At 38.8% G+C, this 19657-nt stretch overlaps 1 protein-coding gene across 1 annotated transcript; it reads right to left on the reverse strand.

Annotated features, from left to right (window-relative positions):
* Positions 1-621: 621 nt before the first annotated feature.
* On the reverse strand, positions 622-18524 carry LOC108698653 (toll-like receptor 3). The gene is made up of 5 exons (XM_018230311.2): positions 18443-18524; positions 15386-15827; positions 11822-12013; positions 6231-8065; positions 622-1768 (listed from the first exon to the last, which is right to left on the reverse strand). Exons 2-5 carry the CDS (start codon positions 15818-15820, stop codon positions 1540-1542), a joined length of 2691 nt encoding a protein of 896 aa, XP_018085800.1. The 5' UTR covers positions 15821-15827; positions 18443-18524; the 3' UTR covers positions 622-1539.
* Positions 18525-19657: the final 1133 nt, after the last annotated feature.

Here is a 19657-nt window from a genome sequence, read left to right on the forward strand (position 1 = left end):
TAACAGCTTTATCACTAACCAATAGCCAAATCTTTCCCCAAATACTACAACAAACTGCACCACTGGCTAAAATATGTACAGCTTTATTTCACAGGAACAAAAATTACATCTGAAGTGCATATCCTAGAAACCCTGAAAAAAAAACCTGAAGAAATGTCCACTCCCTTCATATGCTTGGATATATGTTTAATCAAACATACCTCTTTATATTTTCAGTAACAGTGAAGTATAATGGCACAGCAGGCAGAAGCCATTTTGTGGACACTGTTATTAAGCCTTGCATCATCTCAGAATCTTGTTTGTGCACCAGAATGGGAGACCAGAATGGGGGACCCCATGGACAGCACTTCCTGATGCCGCTGTCCATCCCCATGCCCTGGCTACACAATTAAATGGTGAAGAGAACTGGGGGGATGTGTATAGAGCAATGACATCTAGGAAGTGCTGAATGGTAAGTGAAAGTAATTGCCTGCCCCACCTCTATGCCTAGGTATAGAGGAGGGGCAGGCAATATTTGACTGACAGCTGAGATTTTTAAATAAGCTTACAACAGCTATGAATACTTTAATAAAAAATAGAAATTGGTTTTCATGTTTCATTTGAAAAGGACTTTTATTATACAGCTTTTTATGTCTGGGTGACAGGTCCACTTTAACTGGTTATTTAAAGAAGTCTAAATTAAAAATAAAAATAACTACTCTTAAACTGGGTATAATTTGCTTGCTTACTTCATTCTTTTTTCGAGAAAAGATTGGGTAGAGGAAGTGTTAGGCCTGGAGTATTCTATAAAATAAAATCACAGGATTCCCATTGGAATGAAGGGAATAAGACCTGTCTAACTGAATCTCATAACAAAGACATTCATCTATTTGCAATCCAGATGGTGTCATAAGGTAATGAATGCTGCTCTGGATCAAAACAGCCAATTTGTATGAAATCTTCAAGGTAACACAACAGTTTCCATATTGGTTGCCTAAAGTGTTGTATAGACTAGGAGAGAGTAGACTTGCAATGAGATTAGAAGGATGCTTGCATGCAAAACTGGTTATTAAACCAAAATATAGTGAACAACTAATATTGTATGAAATAGGCAGGATAATAAAATAAGCAACTTACTGGTTCAGGAGGAATAGTTCAAGCATAACAAAAGTCCTGGGACAGGCAAAAATACTAGCAGAGTACAAGATACCAGCAAGGAAAAGGTCCGGAATCAGGATCAGAACCAAGTACTGTACAGGGTTATGGTGCCTACCCAGCAATCAGGAACAAGGACAGGGTGCTCAACCCAGCAGGGTGACCAGCAGGTACGGAGACCTAGGAACTGGCAAGGAGAGAAGCCAGGTCATGGTTTAATAAAGGCTCTCTGCTGGGAGTTCATTAGGAATAGACTGCACCTGGCAGTTAATGCAGAGCAGCTGAGTATAATTAACTACACTAGGGATAACCATAGGAACCTCAGAACACGGTAAGCCTTTAACCTACTTGTATAGCAAAGAGGTAAGGCAACAGGCTGCAACACGGAATTATACACCATTAATTTCATTTTACTATGTTTGTTGTTCCTAGAGCAGTTTTAAGTCTTTGATGAAATGCCTTCACCCTTTCCATCTGATCTGGCCAATGCAATATGCAACGCGACTTGAACATGCCTCTCCTTAGATGAATGGTGTCATATAATTTATAGTCTGGAATGTCCTCAAGGAATATAAGAATAATGGAATCACGGCTTTCTTCAATGGCTTGCTGGAGAGCATGGTGAATCTTGAACCTTATTAAAAAAAAAAAAAAGTAGATGAGCTCCTATGATATTTAGAAATTTCCCACTTCAAATAGGCTCAATTTCATGTTGCTAAATAATATACCTTTGATCGGACACTAGCAGCAGTATGATTACATGGCAATGGCAGAGCAACTCTGTTCTTTAAAAAAGGTGTTATTGATAATGGTGGATAATTTACTAAATCAATTATAGATCTAGGTATAGAAGTGAAAATATATGAGTTGTGTGGAAGTGACACGTATCACCGATAAACACAGTAGGTTTGAGGGGTGTAACTACAGTGCATGCAGGAGCAGCTGCCAAATACAGGGTTCTGGACGTACAACAAAGTATTAAATATTTCACTATATTAAAAAGTCAAAATACAATACCAGTTGAGATTTATTGGCCAAGCTCCCTTTGACCATACCAGTGCATGCAATCCCCATGTGGACTGGAAGTCTATAGGAGGCTCTGTTAGGCAGTACACCTGCGATTTATGCAAACAGAAGTTACTTCCAAGCCAGGAATTGACAACTGATGCCGAGAAGGACTTGGGTCAATTTGGCGTATATGTTTACCTGTCTCACCAAATATGGGTTTGGAGAACGAATCTGTAGGTGGATAAAATCCATGTATCATAGTCCTGTGGCCCATATTAGAGTGAATTGGGTGCTTTTAGAATATATTAAAATCAAAAAATGGCACACGACAGGGTTGTCCCCTTTCAGCCACACTATTTGTCCTGGCTCTCGAGCCCTTCCTTATACAGGTTCACTCACACCCAGATATTTCCTGGGTCAGCATAAGGATCAGACAATATAAAGTTGTTGCACAAGCAGACTATTACTGTTTTTCTTAACAAACCCCTGATCGCGATCCCGAGTCTTAAAAAGCTACTTCAGGTTTTCTTGTTTAACAAGCTACTTGACACATTTGGTAAGCAATTTCAAGTTCAATTACAGTAAATCCTTAGCCCTAAATATTTTGATTTCCCCACTTACAATCCAGGGACTTTCTCAAAACTTCCCATATAGCTGGGCGAATATTCAGTTTACTGTACTTATCTGGGAATTTCTATTAGCAAAGGTTATGATGAATGGGTTGATACCAACTGTAAGATCTTATACACAAAATTAAATAAGGATTTACAGAAGTGGACCAAACAGCCAATATCCTGATTAGGCAGGATTGATGTTATAAAAATGAATGTTATGCCTCCTTTATTATATTTGTTTCAGTCTATTCCTTTGCCTTATTCCAGCACATGGTCACAGACCTTTCAATCTGCTATTATCAAATTCATTTGAACTTGCCACACCCCCTGAGAATTAAAACCTCTATATTGCATAGGATACTGCTCCCGGATTGCGTACGCTATCACAATGTGGCAATTCTTAATAAGATATCCTATCACTTAGATAATAAACATTGTATAGAAATTGAACAACAATTCACAGCTACTCACTTGCTTCACTAATCGCAGGATACTACATACCTCACACCTATTACTCAAATATACCCTAGCCATCTGGGAGTCAGTAAAAGGGGGTTCTAAATTTATGACTTTCTCTTCCCTACTCACTCTCAATACCAATAATACAGCATTTCCACCCTCACCTAAAGCAATTGCTTTGAAGGAGCGGTCAGCAGATGGCCATCTGCAGTTTATCCATGTACTCCAAAAAGGACAACTTGCTGACCTAAATCACTTAAGGCAAGATAGACCTGATAATTTACTACAAGATTATCAATATCACCAACTGAAACATTTTTATACATATCTTGGAGGTACCAGATGTTGAGGCAGAGATCTTAGACCTTTTGAGAGTTTATGCAACAATACCTCCACTCCGAAACATGTAAAATCTCTCCTCTATGATATGCAAGGCCTAAGAGGTGAGAGGAAATAACTACCTTTTGTTAGGGCATGGGAACGTGACTTTATGCTTGATATCTCAGAGGAGGGACACATGAAAGGGATAGCTAATTTAATGTTTAGCTCAAGATGCTGTAAGAGCCAATGACTAAATTATAAGATATTAAGCAAGTGGTATTATACTCAACACAAACTGAATCTAATTTATCCCTCAGCATGCAATATATGTTGGAGATGTAAATCAGGTATTGGCACACTTCTCCATATTTTTTAGGAATGATCCCACCTTACACAATTCTGGTCTGCAATTCTCCAGATATACTCACAGGTATTAGTCTGCCTGGTACCAGCCTCTCCTGCTCCGGTCTCCTCTTTTGGGAAACAGATACCAAGCCTGATCTAACCCTGGAAAGGCATTTATTTTACGCTGCAAAGGTTCTTATCCCCTGATTGTGGAAAACTTCCATCTACCCCACTCCTAAAGTATTGATAGAGAAGTTAAATGAAATTGCGTACATTTTAGGAATACATGTGTGCGATGATTTCTTTTTAGAGAAACACCAGAATATAAACAAATTATGGGTCCCTTAAGAAATGTATTTTAAGGTCACTACCCGTTGTCTATAAGTGGGCTCGTTTTTGAATGTATAATCAGTAAGTGAACATTTTTTAAGGTTCTATATTGTGGCTTTGACATTGTATAGCTGGAAAATCATTTTGGATAGATAGTTATAAATATATCTAGACTGAGGATGCTTGCATTTTATATTTGGTGCTATGTATTACCCCCCACCTCCCTTCTTTCTTTCATTTCCTCCATTTAACTGTTGAAAATACAAATCTACAATAATAAAACTAAGCACCTGTGTTGAAGCAGCAGAGAGGAGCATCCTAGGGGTTGGTGAACAACATGTTGCTTGCAAGCCACTGTTTGGCGATCACTGGCCTAGCATAAGGTTACCAGATAATATGAAATATCAGGGACACTTAATACTTGCAAATAACTGGGCTCCAATGATTGAAAACGTTAGCTTAATGCAATTAGTGCAGCCCTTCTAGCTGGATTTTCAAGAAGTAACCATGATTTTTCAAGAAAAAATCAGACTAGTAGCAACAATCTCACATATTAACTAAAGAAGGATCCAAATGAGCAATACAGGTGCCACTCCAGATGAATATGAGGAGGTTTATTGTAGCATATCAAGGTAACAGCATCGCCAATGCTGTTAACTTAATATGCTACAATAAACCTCCTCATATTCATCCAGCGTGCCCCCTGTATTGCTCATTTGGATCCACATTACAGCCGGAACGCTAGTGGCTGAGCACACGGAGCATACGAAGCTGACTGAAAGGACATGCCGAGGTGGCGTGAGTCTTGAGCGGTCATATTTCCATTGACTGTCCTTAACTAAAGAAGTGTTAAAAAAAAGTAATAATGCTAGTTGTGATCAAATCTCCATACCGTCTGCTAGAAACATTAAATAAACCCAATGCGCTGGTTTTGCTTCCAATAGGAATTAATTATATCTTGGTACTAAGTACAGTTTTATTATTACACAGAAAAGGGAAAATATTATTTAAAAATGTGGATTATTTCAGAAAACATTCCAGAAAAACATAAATCTGCAGTTGCTGATGAGAAAGGGGCATACTTAAATGGAGGCTGCTTTATCCTGCAAAACAGCCGTGGTGTTTGTGCTAGATAAAACACAAAAGGAAAGAATTTTGAGCATATAATAGGTATTCATGGCTGATTTTCACCAGAATTTCAAGTGCCTACACATTTATTACAGTAAACAAGTATGGAGAGCTGAAGATCCCCAAAAAAAACACCCAAATTGTGGTGTCAGGTGCTGTACTGGAAGGCCCACGCCTGCCTCAGGGACATAACCTTGTACCAAAACGGCACCGTCATTGTCCTTTTTGTATTGATTTTGCACGACTACAACTCACACGGTGTGCTGCTGGTGATTCGTTTTCAGCACATTTATTACACTGACAAACAGTAATTAGTAAGGGCATAACAATGGAAATGCTTCAAATGTAAAAAGTAACTGGAAATGATAGTATCTATTTAGCATATTGTTGCAGGTTTAAATACTAGCCAATACCAAAGATGCTATGTAATATGAGGCCAATGTTGCTGAATAGTAATTTATTAGCCAATGCTAAAAGGCAAAGAACAGTGCTGATTTGTCATTTATTATTATCCTAGTAAAGGAAAAACAATATTTGCTTTGAAACAAAAGTCCTCTACTTTATTACAGTGTCCAACTGGTTCTGATATCTGCTAATATGTTTGATCTGGTGCATAAGGAACCAGGTATTTACTTACAGAAACTCTGTTTAAATTGAGCTATAGAAAACACACAACCACGGCATGGTCCAGAACCCTATTCACTGAAATCAAAAGCATTTTATATTATTTAAAAATGTAATCTTGTAAAGTGTCTCATGATAGAGCCTCATGGCAGTCAAAAGCAGTAAGAAATTCAGCAATAGGTTGGGGGTAGCAGACTGGTTATTGCTGTTATAAATATAGCATGGTAGATAATGATCTGCTTAAAATTGTGAGTTTGCTGCACTTACCTTTTGCACCAAGCATCATTTAACAAATTTCGAGTCACAACAAAAATGATCTTTCTGCTTAATTTTAAAGCATCGACGAATGCAGACAGATTCGACTTGCCCGCTTCAAGGTCCCTCTCTTCAAAGCAAAACTGTAACCTGCTGCCAGTGTTACTTTCAAGTGGAATCAAATGACGTTCAACCCAAGAAATATCCTTTCGGGCATGAATGATATAAGCATCATAATCAAAGTTTATTTTCCTTGGGTCAATTTCTTTAAAGCCGAGAATCCTGTTGACGGATACTGTCCAATAAAACTGTATTCGCCAACCTTGAAACTGAATAAGTAAGACTAACAATATAAAAACTAGAGTAAGGCTGAATGTAGATACAAAAAGTCGAAAAGGTGCCAGTTCCTTGCAGGGAGAGCTATCAAAAGTATCTACAGAAATTCCATGGAACCGGGCTGGTGTATTGCATATATATTGTGAGTGAATAAGTGGTACACTAGCATTCGTTGTGTTAAGCCAACTTGCAAACCAAGATATACTTTCGCAAGTACAATCATATGGGTTTCCACCCATGCTCAGATTTTTCAGGCTACTGAAAACATTTTTAAACACATCTTGTTCTACTGATGTTATAAGATTTTTATGGAGATCCAACAGAATAAGGGAATTTTGATCATCAAATAGAGCTGGAGGCAGTATATCCACATTGTTTTCTCCAATGTCCAAAACTTTTAATTTGGATAGTCCTTTAAAAGCATTCGCTGGTATCTCATCAAAGCCATTGGATAATAAACTGAGTTTTTCCAAATTATTTAATCCCTTCAAAAACAAAACAGGGCCACCGGGATTAGCCTTTTTCCACAACCTGGCAAGGTTGTTGTGCTCAAAACTAAGAATTCTTAAATTAGAAAGACTTTCGAACACATCTTCTTGTATGTTTGCAATGTTGTTATTGCTGAGATCCAAAATAGTTAAATTCTGCAAAACCTTAAAAGGAGAAGGCTTGAGATCTCTGAATGTTAACGCTGTCTTTCTCAGGTATAACTTCTTGAGGCTTGGAACAAAAATAAACGAATTGCTTGTTAGGGTAATTTTTCTGTTGTAGGAGAGATACATCATATCTATATTTGCAAGACCTTGTAGTTCATGACCAGAAACTTCTTGATCAATCTGGTTCAGCCCCAAATCAAGAACCTGCAGATGTGTCAAGCCTGAAAAAGCTCCATTTTCTATTTTTGTCACTCCAGATTTGGTAAGGTTGAGCTGATACAAAGGGGACTGTGACAGTGATGCAAATGTCCTGTTGGTAAGAGTTGATGGTTGTAATGTGGAGTCACTTAGGCTTAAATTGTTTAAACTCATTAGACCAATAAAAGTATGTTCTGTAATGGCAATCAATTTGTTTCCTTCCATATTTAAGTACTCCACATTTGGCAATGGCTGAAATGATAGGTCATCAAGTTTAAAATCCTTTGAACTAAAAGACTTTCTTAGATTCAGTACTCTAACCTTTGACAAACCTTTGAATGTTCTGGGGTTAACACGAGAAATGTCATTATTCTCCAAGTTCAATATTTCTAATTTAGGGAGAAAAACAAACGAATCATTATCAATTTGTGACACACTGTTTCCTGAAAGGTCCAATACTGTTAGCTTTGTGTCTGCTAACCCTTTGAAGGTTCTATTGTGTATTTTTGAAAGTCGTATATTGTTTAGCGAAAGGGTGTGAACTCCAGTGTGCGCTAATTCTGAACAGATCTGTTCTGTCAGCTGAGGGTCAAGTTGCGCATTTTGAATTACAAGAACAGCAAAACTTCCGATGGTTTGAAAGCATCCTGGATTGATCTAGAAGAAGAGAAATGAAAATGATTAAAATGGTGATACTTTGGTTTACAAAAACATTGATTATTTCTGCTAATTCTTATAAATGGAAAAATAATAGGGCAATTGTATAAATAAACACATTTTGGATGCTAAGCAACAGTTTGTTTCTTGCACTATGTATGTGTGGAGATCATTGTAAAAGTATTTGTGATTAGTTTTCTGCTTTCACCTTTAAAGGAGAAGGAAAGATTAAAACTAAGTAAGCCTTATCAGAAAGGTCCACCTAAATACACCGGTAAACCTCAAAGTAATGCTGCTCTGAGTCCTCTGTCATTAGAAACACAGCATTTCTTTGCTTCTGTTGTGTACACATGTGCTTCTGTATCAGACCTCCTGTTTTCAGCTTAAACCTTATTGCCCCAGGCGTGAACATGCTCAGTTTGCTCCTCTCCCCCCCTTCTCTCCTATAATCTGAGCCCAGAGCTATAAGTGAGCAGGGAGAGACTCAGGCAGGAAGTGATGTCACACCAAGCTAATACTGCAGCTGCTATCCTAAACAAACAGAGAGCTTCTAGAGTGTTGTACTTAGGTATGGTAAAACATTCTACAGAATAAATATAGCATTCTAGCTTGCACTATTGCAGCTAATCTATTGGCAATAAAATGCCTCGGTAGCTTTTTTTCTTCTTTAAGTGATCTTTTAGTATGTTATATAATGACCAATTCTCAGCAAATTTTCAGTTGGTCTTGATTTTTTTCTTTTTTATAGATTTTTTTTGAATTACTTGCCTTTTTCTTCTAACTCTTTCCAGCTTTCAAATGGGGGCCACTGACCCCATCTAAAAATGCTCTGTAAGGCTACAAATGTATTGTTGTTGCTACTTCTTATTACTAATCTTTATATTCAGGCCCTCTCCTATTCCGATTTCAGTCCCTTATTCAAATGAATGCATGATTGCTAGGGTAATTGGACCCTAGCAACCATATTTCTGAAATTGCAAACTGGGGAGCTGTTGAAATAGAAAGCAAAATAACTCAAAAACTATGAATAATAAAAAACTAAAACCGACTGCAAATTTTATCAGAATATCACCCTCTACATCTACATCATACTAAAAGGTAACTTAAAGGTGAGCAACCCCTTTAATCGGATACAATGAAAAATAGAAGGAAAAGTAGTGAGTATAAATTAATTGGGGGAGATACAATTGCTAGTACAAACACAAATGGGTCACTGTAAATATGTTCAGTTTTTTGTTGGGCACAGGCAGAACCCAGTACATTCCTGCCATACACATCTTTTTCCCTAGAATAACTATACTATATGGATAGCACTGACCACAAGTGGGTCTTGGTTAAATGGGGAAATTATTCTTATACATAAATATATAGATTATTGGTGTCTTGAATCCCTAGCTGGAGTATAATTATGGGATAAATAATAAATAGTGTTATGGAAATTTTCTTACACTGATTCCTTTATGCATGTCAGTTTCATTTGTAGATTTTACATGGGCAAGGAATGTTTGTTCATTAGATGAATTGCAGGTATGTAGATTATGAATATGCTAATTGCTGTATTCATTATACAAAGCAGGAGTCTGACATGAAATCTGGGTACATATCATTTGGCATCCAGTGCCTTTCTGGCCAGTTTCACTTCAAAGAATGGGAAAAAATAGGTTATTTCTTGCTTCAGTATTGTATCCCCAGCTGTTGGAAATGGGAACAATGTTAGACAGTTTCACTTCATTAGGTATTATATGTGGGTCAGGAATATAAGGAACATAAGGCACATATGGTTTGCTGAATACCAAAGTTCAATCCAGCCATGGCCTAAGATTCCTCTCTTGCTATAAATGAAACTTAATTTATGTTGTTTACAGGTGACAAGTTTGCTGAACACAACCTGCGGTTTTACTAAGAAACAAAAGAGAATTTGCAACCACAATAAAAAAAGTTAACCCAGAAATAAGTATTCCTCTTTTACGTTTCCAGTTGCCGAATAAAGAGATCTAAGGGTATCAATGCCCTGTGATTCCCATGGTCTGCCTCAAACCGGCTGCCTTTTAAGTGAGCCCTGCCACTTTCAGATCAATTTGTCAATGAAACAATCTAGATGTGGGTTAGGAAATTGATTTAGGCTGCATAAATGTTAGTTTTTCACTGTTCCTCAGAACGGTACTGTAAAAGCCAAAAAGGACTAGGCTCCTCTTACACAAAGGATTCCCAATATCTGGCTTTGGACATTTCTTGAATTGCAAATAGCACCCATTCGTAGTAACAGATTATAATGATGGGATTTGTAATGCAACAACAATTGGAATTCATAAATTGGGTAACTCTAGAGCAGTGGTCCCCAACCAGTGGCTTGTGAGAAACATGTTGCTCACTAATCCCTTGGATGTTGCTCCCAGTGGCCCTAAAGTACTGTAGGTGCTTATTTTTAAATTCTTGGTTTGGAGGCAAGGTTTGGCTTGCATAAAAAAACAGGTGTACCAGCAAACTGAGCCTTCTGTGTGGCTCATAGCTAAGAAAAATGGGGTCTTTTCTGTAGAGTATAGTATGGCTATATGCTATATACCATTATCTAAGACTCTTTTTCAGCTATTGTATATGACTTGTCAAAAGAATATGTAAGGAGTAATTTGAATATCTACAACCACAGCATTTAAGCAAGGGCAAATTCCTCATTTTCTGGTATTGTGAAGCAATTTTATGATTATAATAGAAAGCATGAGAGTAACTTTTATTGTTAAGGGCTTTTTGGATCCTATTAGCTCACTCATCCTGATTTGATTGGTGGTTTTCTGTATTAACCCTCTTAGCTCTATACATCAGAATCCAGCCTTTAATAATTGAACTAATAACTCTAACAAGATAAAGCTACCTGGGGTCTTACAGCTTTCAGTTAAAGGTACATCATGTCAATTAAACCTGTAGATCTTGTTGTAGGTATAACCAAACAAAACAAATAAGCCACTATTTCCATGGTCTTAGCCAAAGGTCATGGTTATTTCTATTTTTCTTTAGTTTTGAGGAAAAAAATACTTATATATGAAGTCTGTGTTAAACTGACAACATTTTTTGTGCACTTTCCACAAAACACTCTTGCCTGCAGTGTGCAAACTAAAAGTGATTTCCTTATTGTTACTACTGATTCAGTCAAGCGGTGCATATATGCTTACTTATACAGCAAGGGTCTATTTATCATGCTGTGTAAAGGTAAAGCACACACTGCTATTTCAGAAGATTAATCGCCCAGCGACAAATTGCTTCTTGTTCAGGCAACTAATCTCCCCAAACAGCCTTCCCGTCGGCTAGAATGTAAATTGCCGGCGGGATGGCACTCGGATCGCTTAGTTTTTTTGAAGTCAACTGAAGTTTCCTCACGAGGAAACTTCAGGCTACTTAGGAAAGCAAAAGCGATCCGAGTGCCATCACGCTGGCAATTTACATTCTAGCCGGCGGGAAGGCAGTTCGGGGAGATTACTCGCCCGAAGAAGAAGAGATTTGTCGCTGGGCGACTAATCTTCCGAAATAGCAGCGCGTGCCCTGGCTTTAAAAAGTGGAGGGAAACATTACTGATGTTGCTCATAGCAACCAATCAGATATTTGCTTTTGTTGTCTAACTGTATTAATCTCTTTGCTGATTGGCTGCTCCGGGCAACATCACTGGTAATGCTTCACTACACTTTTTACAATGCATAATAAATAGGCCCCTAAATACAGTTCTTGTAATATGTTAGCGATTTTACTATCAAAGCAAATACTTACCTCTTTCAAAGGGTTGGAGGACAAGTCAAGCTTCTGCAGGGACGTGTTTGCCAGAAATTCAAATGCTTCTTTATCAAGTTTAGCAATCTTATTTGAATTCAAAAGGAGTTCCTTCATGTTCATCAGCTGTTGCTTGTTTCCTAATGCCGTGGATGTCATTTTGTTGTGGGACATATCAAGAAAGAGTAAATTCTGTGGATAATATTAACAAATGTTAATATCTGCTTTCTCGCCTACCGGTTTTAGGGAAACCCTGCTCTAGGGAACCTGGATTACATTTTTGTGGCTACTCTTGTCCCTGACCACCTCACTTTATATTCCAGTGCCTCAGGCAATCTGGGGTTCACTCATTGGGCTGGAAAAGTTTTAGTAGAATGCTGCAGAAAATTATTGGCATTGTATCGGTTTTGAAGGTTCAGTCATTCTGATAGAAACTCTCATTTTAAAGAAATAACCTGAAAACATGACTGGGCTGATGCATAAAATGAGACTTGATCTATATAGTCTGCAGTGTCATGCGATACTTGCCATTCCTCATAGGCATAATTAGTGCAATTTTATTGTTAGCACCCTTTTTAAGTATAGGTCGTATTTTTCCAATAGGGATGTAGAAGTACATTGTATCTTATTTAAAGTATGTAGCTCACTTTCTAAACCCTTATATTGACTCACTATGGAATAATGAAAGAAATTACGGCTACACCCCTGAGAAAGCATCACTGGGTTTAACCCTGTTCCTGAAGCCTGATACCATGCACCCTGATTCTCTGTCTGGGGAGTGAGCCACACTTGAACAGTGACTTCAAGACGCAAAGGCGTGGAAAAACTTTTATAAGTGACATGCACAATTTTAAAGGATTGTTCTGAGTGCAATTTGATTTATTTATTAAAGAGTTTAAAATGTTTCTTTTTAATGTGCCACTTTATTTTGCCCATTAATAGAAAACAAAACCCACAAAAAAAGAGAGGGGGTTGATCAATGCTCATTCCCCAGTCCCCTGTCTCATAAGTAATCTAGCATATATGCAAGTGCATGCATATACAAAACAGGGGTTTTTACTTATGATCATAAAATTGCTAAGCCACCATACTGTGTCAAGGTAAACCCCATATGGTGGTCCCTAACTATTTATCTCTGGTTATAGTAAATATGACCTCCCTGCCAATTAACAGACAGAGTTGTGTCTTTTGCTTCAACACTTCTTCCTATTGCAGTTAGAGTTGTAGTATTTCTGGTCAGGTGATCTCTGAGGCAGCACACAGACCATCACGAAATGGTGGCTCAAGGCAAGAGATGTAAAAGGGCAATATTTACTTAAATATATATTCCAGTTTGGTAAGATTCTTTAATATGTCACTTAATATGATATAAACTATCTGTTGCTTAAGTGTTCATTTTGGGGGTATAGTTTTCCTTTAAGTCAGAGGTCTTAGTCTTCCCCCATCATTAAATGGTGGTCTTATGTAAAAAAAAAGGTTGTCGGTCCATGCAGTCTTTCACTCTTAAAAGCCACAAGTGGGGGGCTTCAAGGAGAATTCAGCCCTTTAGCAAAAAAACCCATACCTAGGCGCAGATTCAGGCATCGGAGTTCACGGCAGCCATCTTCCAGGTCTTTGTTTCTTCTTCCGGCGCTTCAGAAATTTCCATCCATTTTGGCGCATGCACAGTTGTTGCAAAGTGGTAAATTGCTCCAACTGCACAATGGCCACTTCGCCGGTCTCCATCTCAGCTTACCGAAGACCTGGAAGATGGCTGCATGGAACTCCGATGCCTGAATCTGCGCCGAGGGGTAAGTAAAAAGTTAAGCTGGCCATAGACGCAAAGATCTGATCGTATGATCGGACTTTCCCATCTCCTGACCTGCACTAACCAAATAAAGTACACAAGAACAGATCAGCCGATGTTCTGCCCCTGACAGCAATCGTACGAAAGTTATGTACGATTAAAGCTAGTGACAGTCTCCCTCTGAAAATCGTACGATCGCCAATACATGCAGAGATATTATCGGTAGTGATGGGCGAATTTATTCGCCAGGCGTGAATTTGCGGCAAATTTGTGCGATTCGCTGCCGGCGCATAAATTTGTAAAACGGCGCGAAAATACGCCGGCATCAAAAAAAATGGACGCCGGCGTCAAAAAGGGACACCGGCGTCAAAAACGAGACGCCAGCGCCGTTTCGTCCATCACTAATTATTGGCAGCCCACAGAAATCTTTTAACCTGTCTGATCGACCAAACAAACGATCTCCACCAGACGAAAAATGTCGGGATTCTCGACACACGATCCGAAAAATGTACGAATCCTCGGTTCATACGATCACATCTTTGCGTCTATGGCCAGCTTTAGGGGCATTTCCCCCGGGGCGGCAGTTAGGCTGGGGGGAGGAGGGAGGGGGGACTACATGGGGTGGGGGTAGGGTTTTTTTCCTAAAGTGTTGAATTCTCCTTTAACCTGTGCAACCAATTCTAGGGTCTTTGCAATCTCTCTCCTTTAAAAGTTAAAATGCTTGTAGCTAAGTTGGCCAAATCCGCAGCACTTCCAGTGTACTTATATATTTTTACTTAGTCTTGGCGTGCGCCCATAACCCCCCTTTTTGCATTCATGTTCCAGCCCACATGAAGTGATTTGATAAGCACATTCTGACATATACAGTTGTGAGTATAATCAACGAGCACATTTACGAATGAAAACAATTCAAATTTCAAGCTATTTTTTGTGTACTTCGACTAGGGAATAGTCCAAATTCAATTTGAATTTGAAAAAAAATGTGAAAATTCGAAATTTATCATGTACTGTCTCTTTAAAAGTTCAACATCAAACAATCGCCATCTAAAACCTGCTGAATTGCTGTTTTAGCCTATGGGGAACTTCCTAGAACCTATTTGTCAATTGGTAGACTGAAAAATCTAAGTTTGGGAAAAATTTCGAATCAAATTCAATCGAATACGATATTCCTTCGATTCATACTATTTGAATTCAGCCAAATTCAAACCTATCCCATCAAAAACTGACCCATTCGACCAAAAAAACAAAACTTTGACTTAATTTTGGTTGGTCTTTTTGAATTCGAATTTCGAAGTTTTTTCAATTCGAAATTCAACCCTTGATAAATATGTCCCTTAATGTAGAGAATACAGTGGTTTCTACCATATCTGTTACTGTTTTCTGTTAGTGATCATTAATTCACATTGTGTTTGATGAATGTGTGGCACAATTAATTCATTTTTATGGTGGTCAATCGGATTGGGCTCCCACAACCATATTCTGGATCCTATTACACCAGGCCCTGACTGGCGATCTGTGGATTCTGGCAAATGCCAGCTGCTGTAAGACGCCATAGACACTCACAAATTGTTGGGCTGGTGGGGGCTCCATTTTTTGGAGCTCTCCAGCAACATACTGTACATCTTGAATTTTGGAATTTTGAAAGTTGAAGAGAACCTGACGTCTCTGGATTGGAATTATTGCTGAATTTGGGACTAGTTTTAATTATATTGAGCCTCAATGTATCTAAAATATCCGGATTTATGTTGAATCCCAGTCTGGTGTATCCTGTATCTTACCTCAAGCTTTTCAAAAGGGTTTCCATTGATATTGCTTATCCCATTTGAAGCCAGATGTAGTTCAGTTAGGTGGATGCAAAAAGTGAAATAATTTTCTGAGATCTTTGTAAATTCATTATGCTCTAAATTCAAGGTTTTCAGCATTGGAAGATGTTCACATAGGGCTGGTTCAAACTGATGAAGAGTATTAAATCCAACATCAAGTCTCTCAAGCTGGTCATATATGGAGAGATTAGCTGCCGGCAGTTTCTTTAGTTGATTATGAGAGAGGTCTAGTGCTTTAATGTTACTTGGGAGATCAGAAGGGATGGCAGAGAGTTTCAAGTGACTACAGTCAGCAGTGAGGTCCTTAGTGATCGTACATGGATTTCCAGCCACCAGAGATATTCCATAAAGGGTGTTCAATATGTGTAGAGAAAGCCATAATTGTCCCATTTCATTTCTACATAAGAAAAGGTGAACAAATAATCAATGAGTTGTTGCAGAACAGAAAGTCAAATGATTAAAGAAACAAATAGCAATGGCAAACCATAATAGGGGTCATTTTCTATATCCCAAGGCCTATGTGCCTCCCCAAACCCTCCTTATACCAATAGAGCACTGACTAAAGCAGTCAGTGACCTGCAGCAATACGGGAGAGGCAGCAATGTGCAAAGTGCATGTTGTGCCTTTTCTTGCACATCACACACTGTGTTTTAATCTAAATAACCCTAGAGGCTCATTTATAAACACTGGCCAAATTTGCCCTGGGCAGTTACCCATGGTGACCAATCAAAATTTGTTTTTAGAGTTCAACTTGCAGCTGGCTGAAAAAAGCCAATGGATGATTGGTTGCTATGAGTTACTGCCCCTGAGCAAATGTGCCCAGTGTTTATAAAGGAGTCCCTTAATGTCTACATTAAATGAGTCTGATATATGTAGCAAAGAGTTCCAGTGTTAGTAAATCTTTAGATGTAAGGACTACTCATCTTTTTGCTGTTTAATATGCCAAGCTTTGCAGAATAAACACAACACAAGGTGCAGGTTCTCTGACACAAGGACACACCTACCTTAAATAAACAGAAGTCGACATGTACCTTTGTGTGTTGTGCCTATAGACACTTCCACTGGGGCATGTAAAATGATTATAGATTTTATTGTGTCCACTGGGCCAGATTCAATTTCATGAGAAAAACTTGTTTCCTAATTGAATTCCAGATTTTCCAATAGAGCCAAATGCAATTCAATGAGAAAAGTGTATCTCACTGTTTATCACATAAAAACTCTACTGAAGTTATGGGGAAAAAATGGAACTGAATTTTTTTCTCTTTAATGTTTTCTCATGGAACGGAATTTGGCCAGTTGGCTTTGAACATGCTCTGAGTATCAGTATTTTCCTTATTAATAACATTAGGATCAGCCATAATTTTTACTAGCCAGGTGGCAACCGACTGGGGGCCTAGGTCTCATCTGACTTCTGTGCACTGTACCTGTACTATGTCACTAGTGTTGCCACCTTTTCTACGGTTGCCTGACATTAGGCATTATTTGTACCAGCCAGGCCAGTAAATATATGTTATAATATCACTAGGGTTCCCTCTTTTCTATTTTTTTATTTTTTCATTATTAATAAGAGTGGCAATAAACATAATTTTTAAAATACCAGCTGGGTGACAACCCTATACCTCATTCCAACCATGTTCTCAACACTGACTTGCAGCAATTCTAGTAGCTTACTTTAGGCCTGATTCCATTGTCTCAAAATGCAGCTGGTAATTGAAAGGTAGATTTCTGCAAGGGGGTAATAAAGTAGACCTACACCTTTATCTTCTACTTGTCCCTCAATAGCTTTACCTCCAATAACCTACAGTACTTTGGACTTAGTCATGTAAAAACAAACATTTATTTTTATCTAAGACAGTCCAGAAAATGATGCAAAAATGTTTGCTGCAGTACTCCACTGTTAAACAAGGCCCGCTTTCTCCTACTACTGGATGTACAGTACCCAATGATATAATTCCTGCACCATGATCTGCCCCCACCATGGGGCCCACCGGTCATGTTCCCTCTAAGCTGAGCGCTTTTGCCGGTGCACAAAAAAGTTTGAGGCCAGAGAACACAATAAATTTTGGTGTGCAAAAAGAATTTGTGTGAAAACACATAAGGGCTCATTTACATTTTCACAGGGCACAAATGTGAAAAAAGGGTCACAAAAATGTGAAAATCCAGCATGAGGAACATAGTGCAACATCACTAATGAAAATGGGTTTTCATTTGAAGGGGTTGAACTTGATGGACTTTTGTCTTTTTTTAACCCGATTTAACAATGTAACTATGTGACTATGAAGTATAGACAAGCCCTGGCCTTACTCTCCCTGCCCTAATTGATAGAAGAAAAGCAATTACACGCTGGTTGGGGAAGGGGGGCATGCGGGGGGGGGGGTTGAATATGCATTTGGCATGGTGGCCTGTGGAGTTGGTAGAGGTGTCATTGGTCAGGGCAGGTGTGTGTTGGTCCTCGATGTGGCAGCGACCCCACAGCCCAACACTCATAACCAAATTAGGGGACAAGTTGGGAGTGGGGACAACCCTGTCCATCGCTTTTGGTCAGAGGGCTACCTAGTTTTGTCCTCAGTAAAACAATTTACTGATTGGTGAAGAGTTAGCACCAGGGTCAACAGGCCACAAGTTGAAAATCAGCCCCTGGTGGGCATTAGCCTCCTCTCCTGACTGCAGGCCAATTTCAGCCCCATGTGGCATTGCATCTCTACACAAAGTTATTCCTGGGGGCAGCAAATAATTAAACCACGTTAAACTCTTACATATCCCCTCCCCCTAAATGACACTACAATCTGCAACTCCCTTTGAGGCAGACATGACAGTACAGGCAGAATATCACCTTGAGCTTCTAGTCCAGAACAAGACAAATTCCTGGTGAAATGTACATTATCATAGTATCTTAAGGAAGGGAGAGCAGATCTCTGTCTTTCTTTAACGTATCTATCTTGTCGTGTGGGGGATTGCAGAGAAAAAGCAGTGTGTCTGGATTAGCAGTATAATTTTGTAGGGGGGACTTACAGATCGCTGGTTTGTGCAGATGACGCTGAGTGCTTCTTGGCTCTGTAACAGAGGAAGAGGGCACAACAGCAGCTGCAGTCTCTTCATGGGAAACTCCTCCTGCTATGGGAGTGGTTGTCTGTGACTCATGAATGCACCCAGTACAGTGAATATCAGGCAAAACAATAAACTGTGTTCCAGCTGCTTATAAAAGATTTCTGAATACGTGTTCACTTGCAGTCACTGACTCACAGCTGCAAAACTTGATTTAGAAAGCATTTCTCCCTCTAGCTAACTAGCTGTTCTGTCCTCCTACAACTACACTACTGATCTTCTCAGAATTTTTAATGCTTTGCTTAAAGGAGAACTAAATCCTAAAAGCTAATATGGCTTAAAATGTCATATATTATATACTGCTCTTATTGCACCAGCCTAAAGTTCTAGCTTCTCAATAGCAGCAATGATCCAGGACTTCAAACTTGTCACAGGGGGGTCACCATCTTGGAAAGTGTCTGTGACACTCACATGCTCAGTGGGCTCTGAGCAACTGTTCAGAAGCTGAGCTTAGGGGTCATCACTAATTATCAAGCAGAAAATGAGGTTTGTCTGTAATATAAGCTGATACCACAGGGCTGATTATTAAATTCTGATGCTAGTTGCATTGGTTTCTGTGCTGCCATGTAGTAATTATCTGTATTAATTACTAATCAGCCTTATATTGTGAAATTTATATTATATGTGTACTGTATATTGTGAGTTGGTCCCTTAGCTCAGCAAGTGACAGCAGCACAGAGCATGTGCAGTGAATCAGCAGAAAAGAAGATGGGGAGCTACTGGGGCATCTTTGGAGACACGGATCTTTACTGCTAAAGGGCTGTAGTTGCCTTGGGCTGGTACACAAACACAAAACATAATGTACAACATTTCTTTCTACTTCTTTAGTTAATCTTTAGTTCTCCTTTAAAGGGGTTGTTTACCTTCAAAACCCCTATTTTTAGTTCAATTGTTTTCAGATTGTTCTCCAGAAATAAAGACTTTTTCAGTTGCTTTCCATCTTTTATTTTTTACAGTTTTTTCAAAATCTAAGTTGAAAGTTCTTGTCTCTGGTGTTTGAGTCTGGCAGCTACACTTTTGCAACATTTAGTTGATACATTTTCTCAGGAGCTTCTCTGGAGTATTAGCAACTATTGTGTCAATTCTAACAGCTGCCTGTAATGAAACTCATGGATTCTACTC

The sequence above is a fragment of the Xenopus laevis genome, chromosome 1L, assembly GCF_017654675.1.
Source record: "Xenopus laevis strain J_2021 chromosome 1L, Xenopus_laevis_v10.1, whole genome shotgun sequence".
Taxonomy (NCBI): domain Eukaryota; kingdom Metazoa; phylum Chordata; class Amphibia; order Anura; family Pipidae; genus Xenopus; species Xenopus laevis.

What these genes read in the sequence shown, in the direction of transcription:
- LOC108698653 (XM_018230311.2), bottom strand. Translation starts at nt 15,820, where the DNA reads ATGGGACAATTATGGCTTTCTCTACACATATTGAACACCCTTTATGGA. An exon ending in ACCCTTTTGAAAAGCTTGAG is followed by an intron (nt 12,014 to 15,385) that starts GTAAGATACAGG and finishes TATTATCCACAG; the next exon opens with AATTTACTCTTTCTTGATAT. An exon ending in AATGATGCTTGGTGCAAAAG is followed by an intron (nt 1,769 to 6,230) that starts GTAAGTGCAGCA and finishes TTTTTTAATAAG; the next exon opens with GTTCAAGATTCACCATGCTC.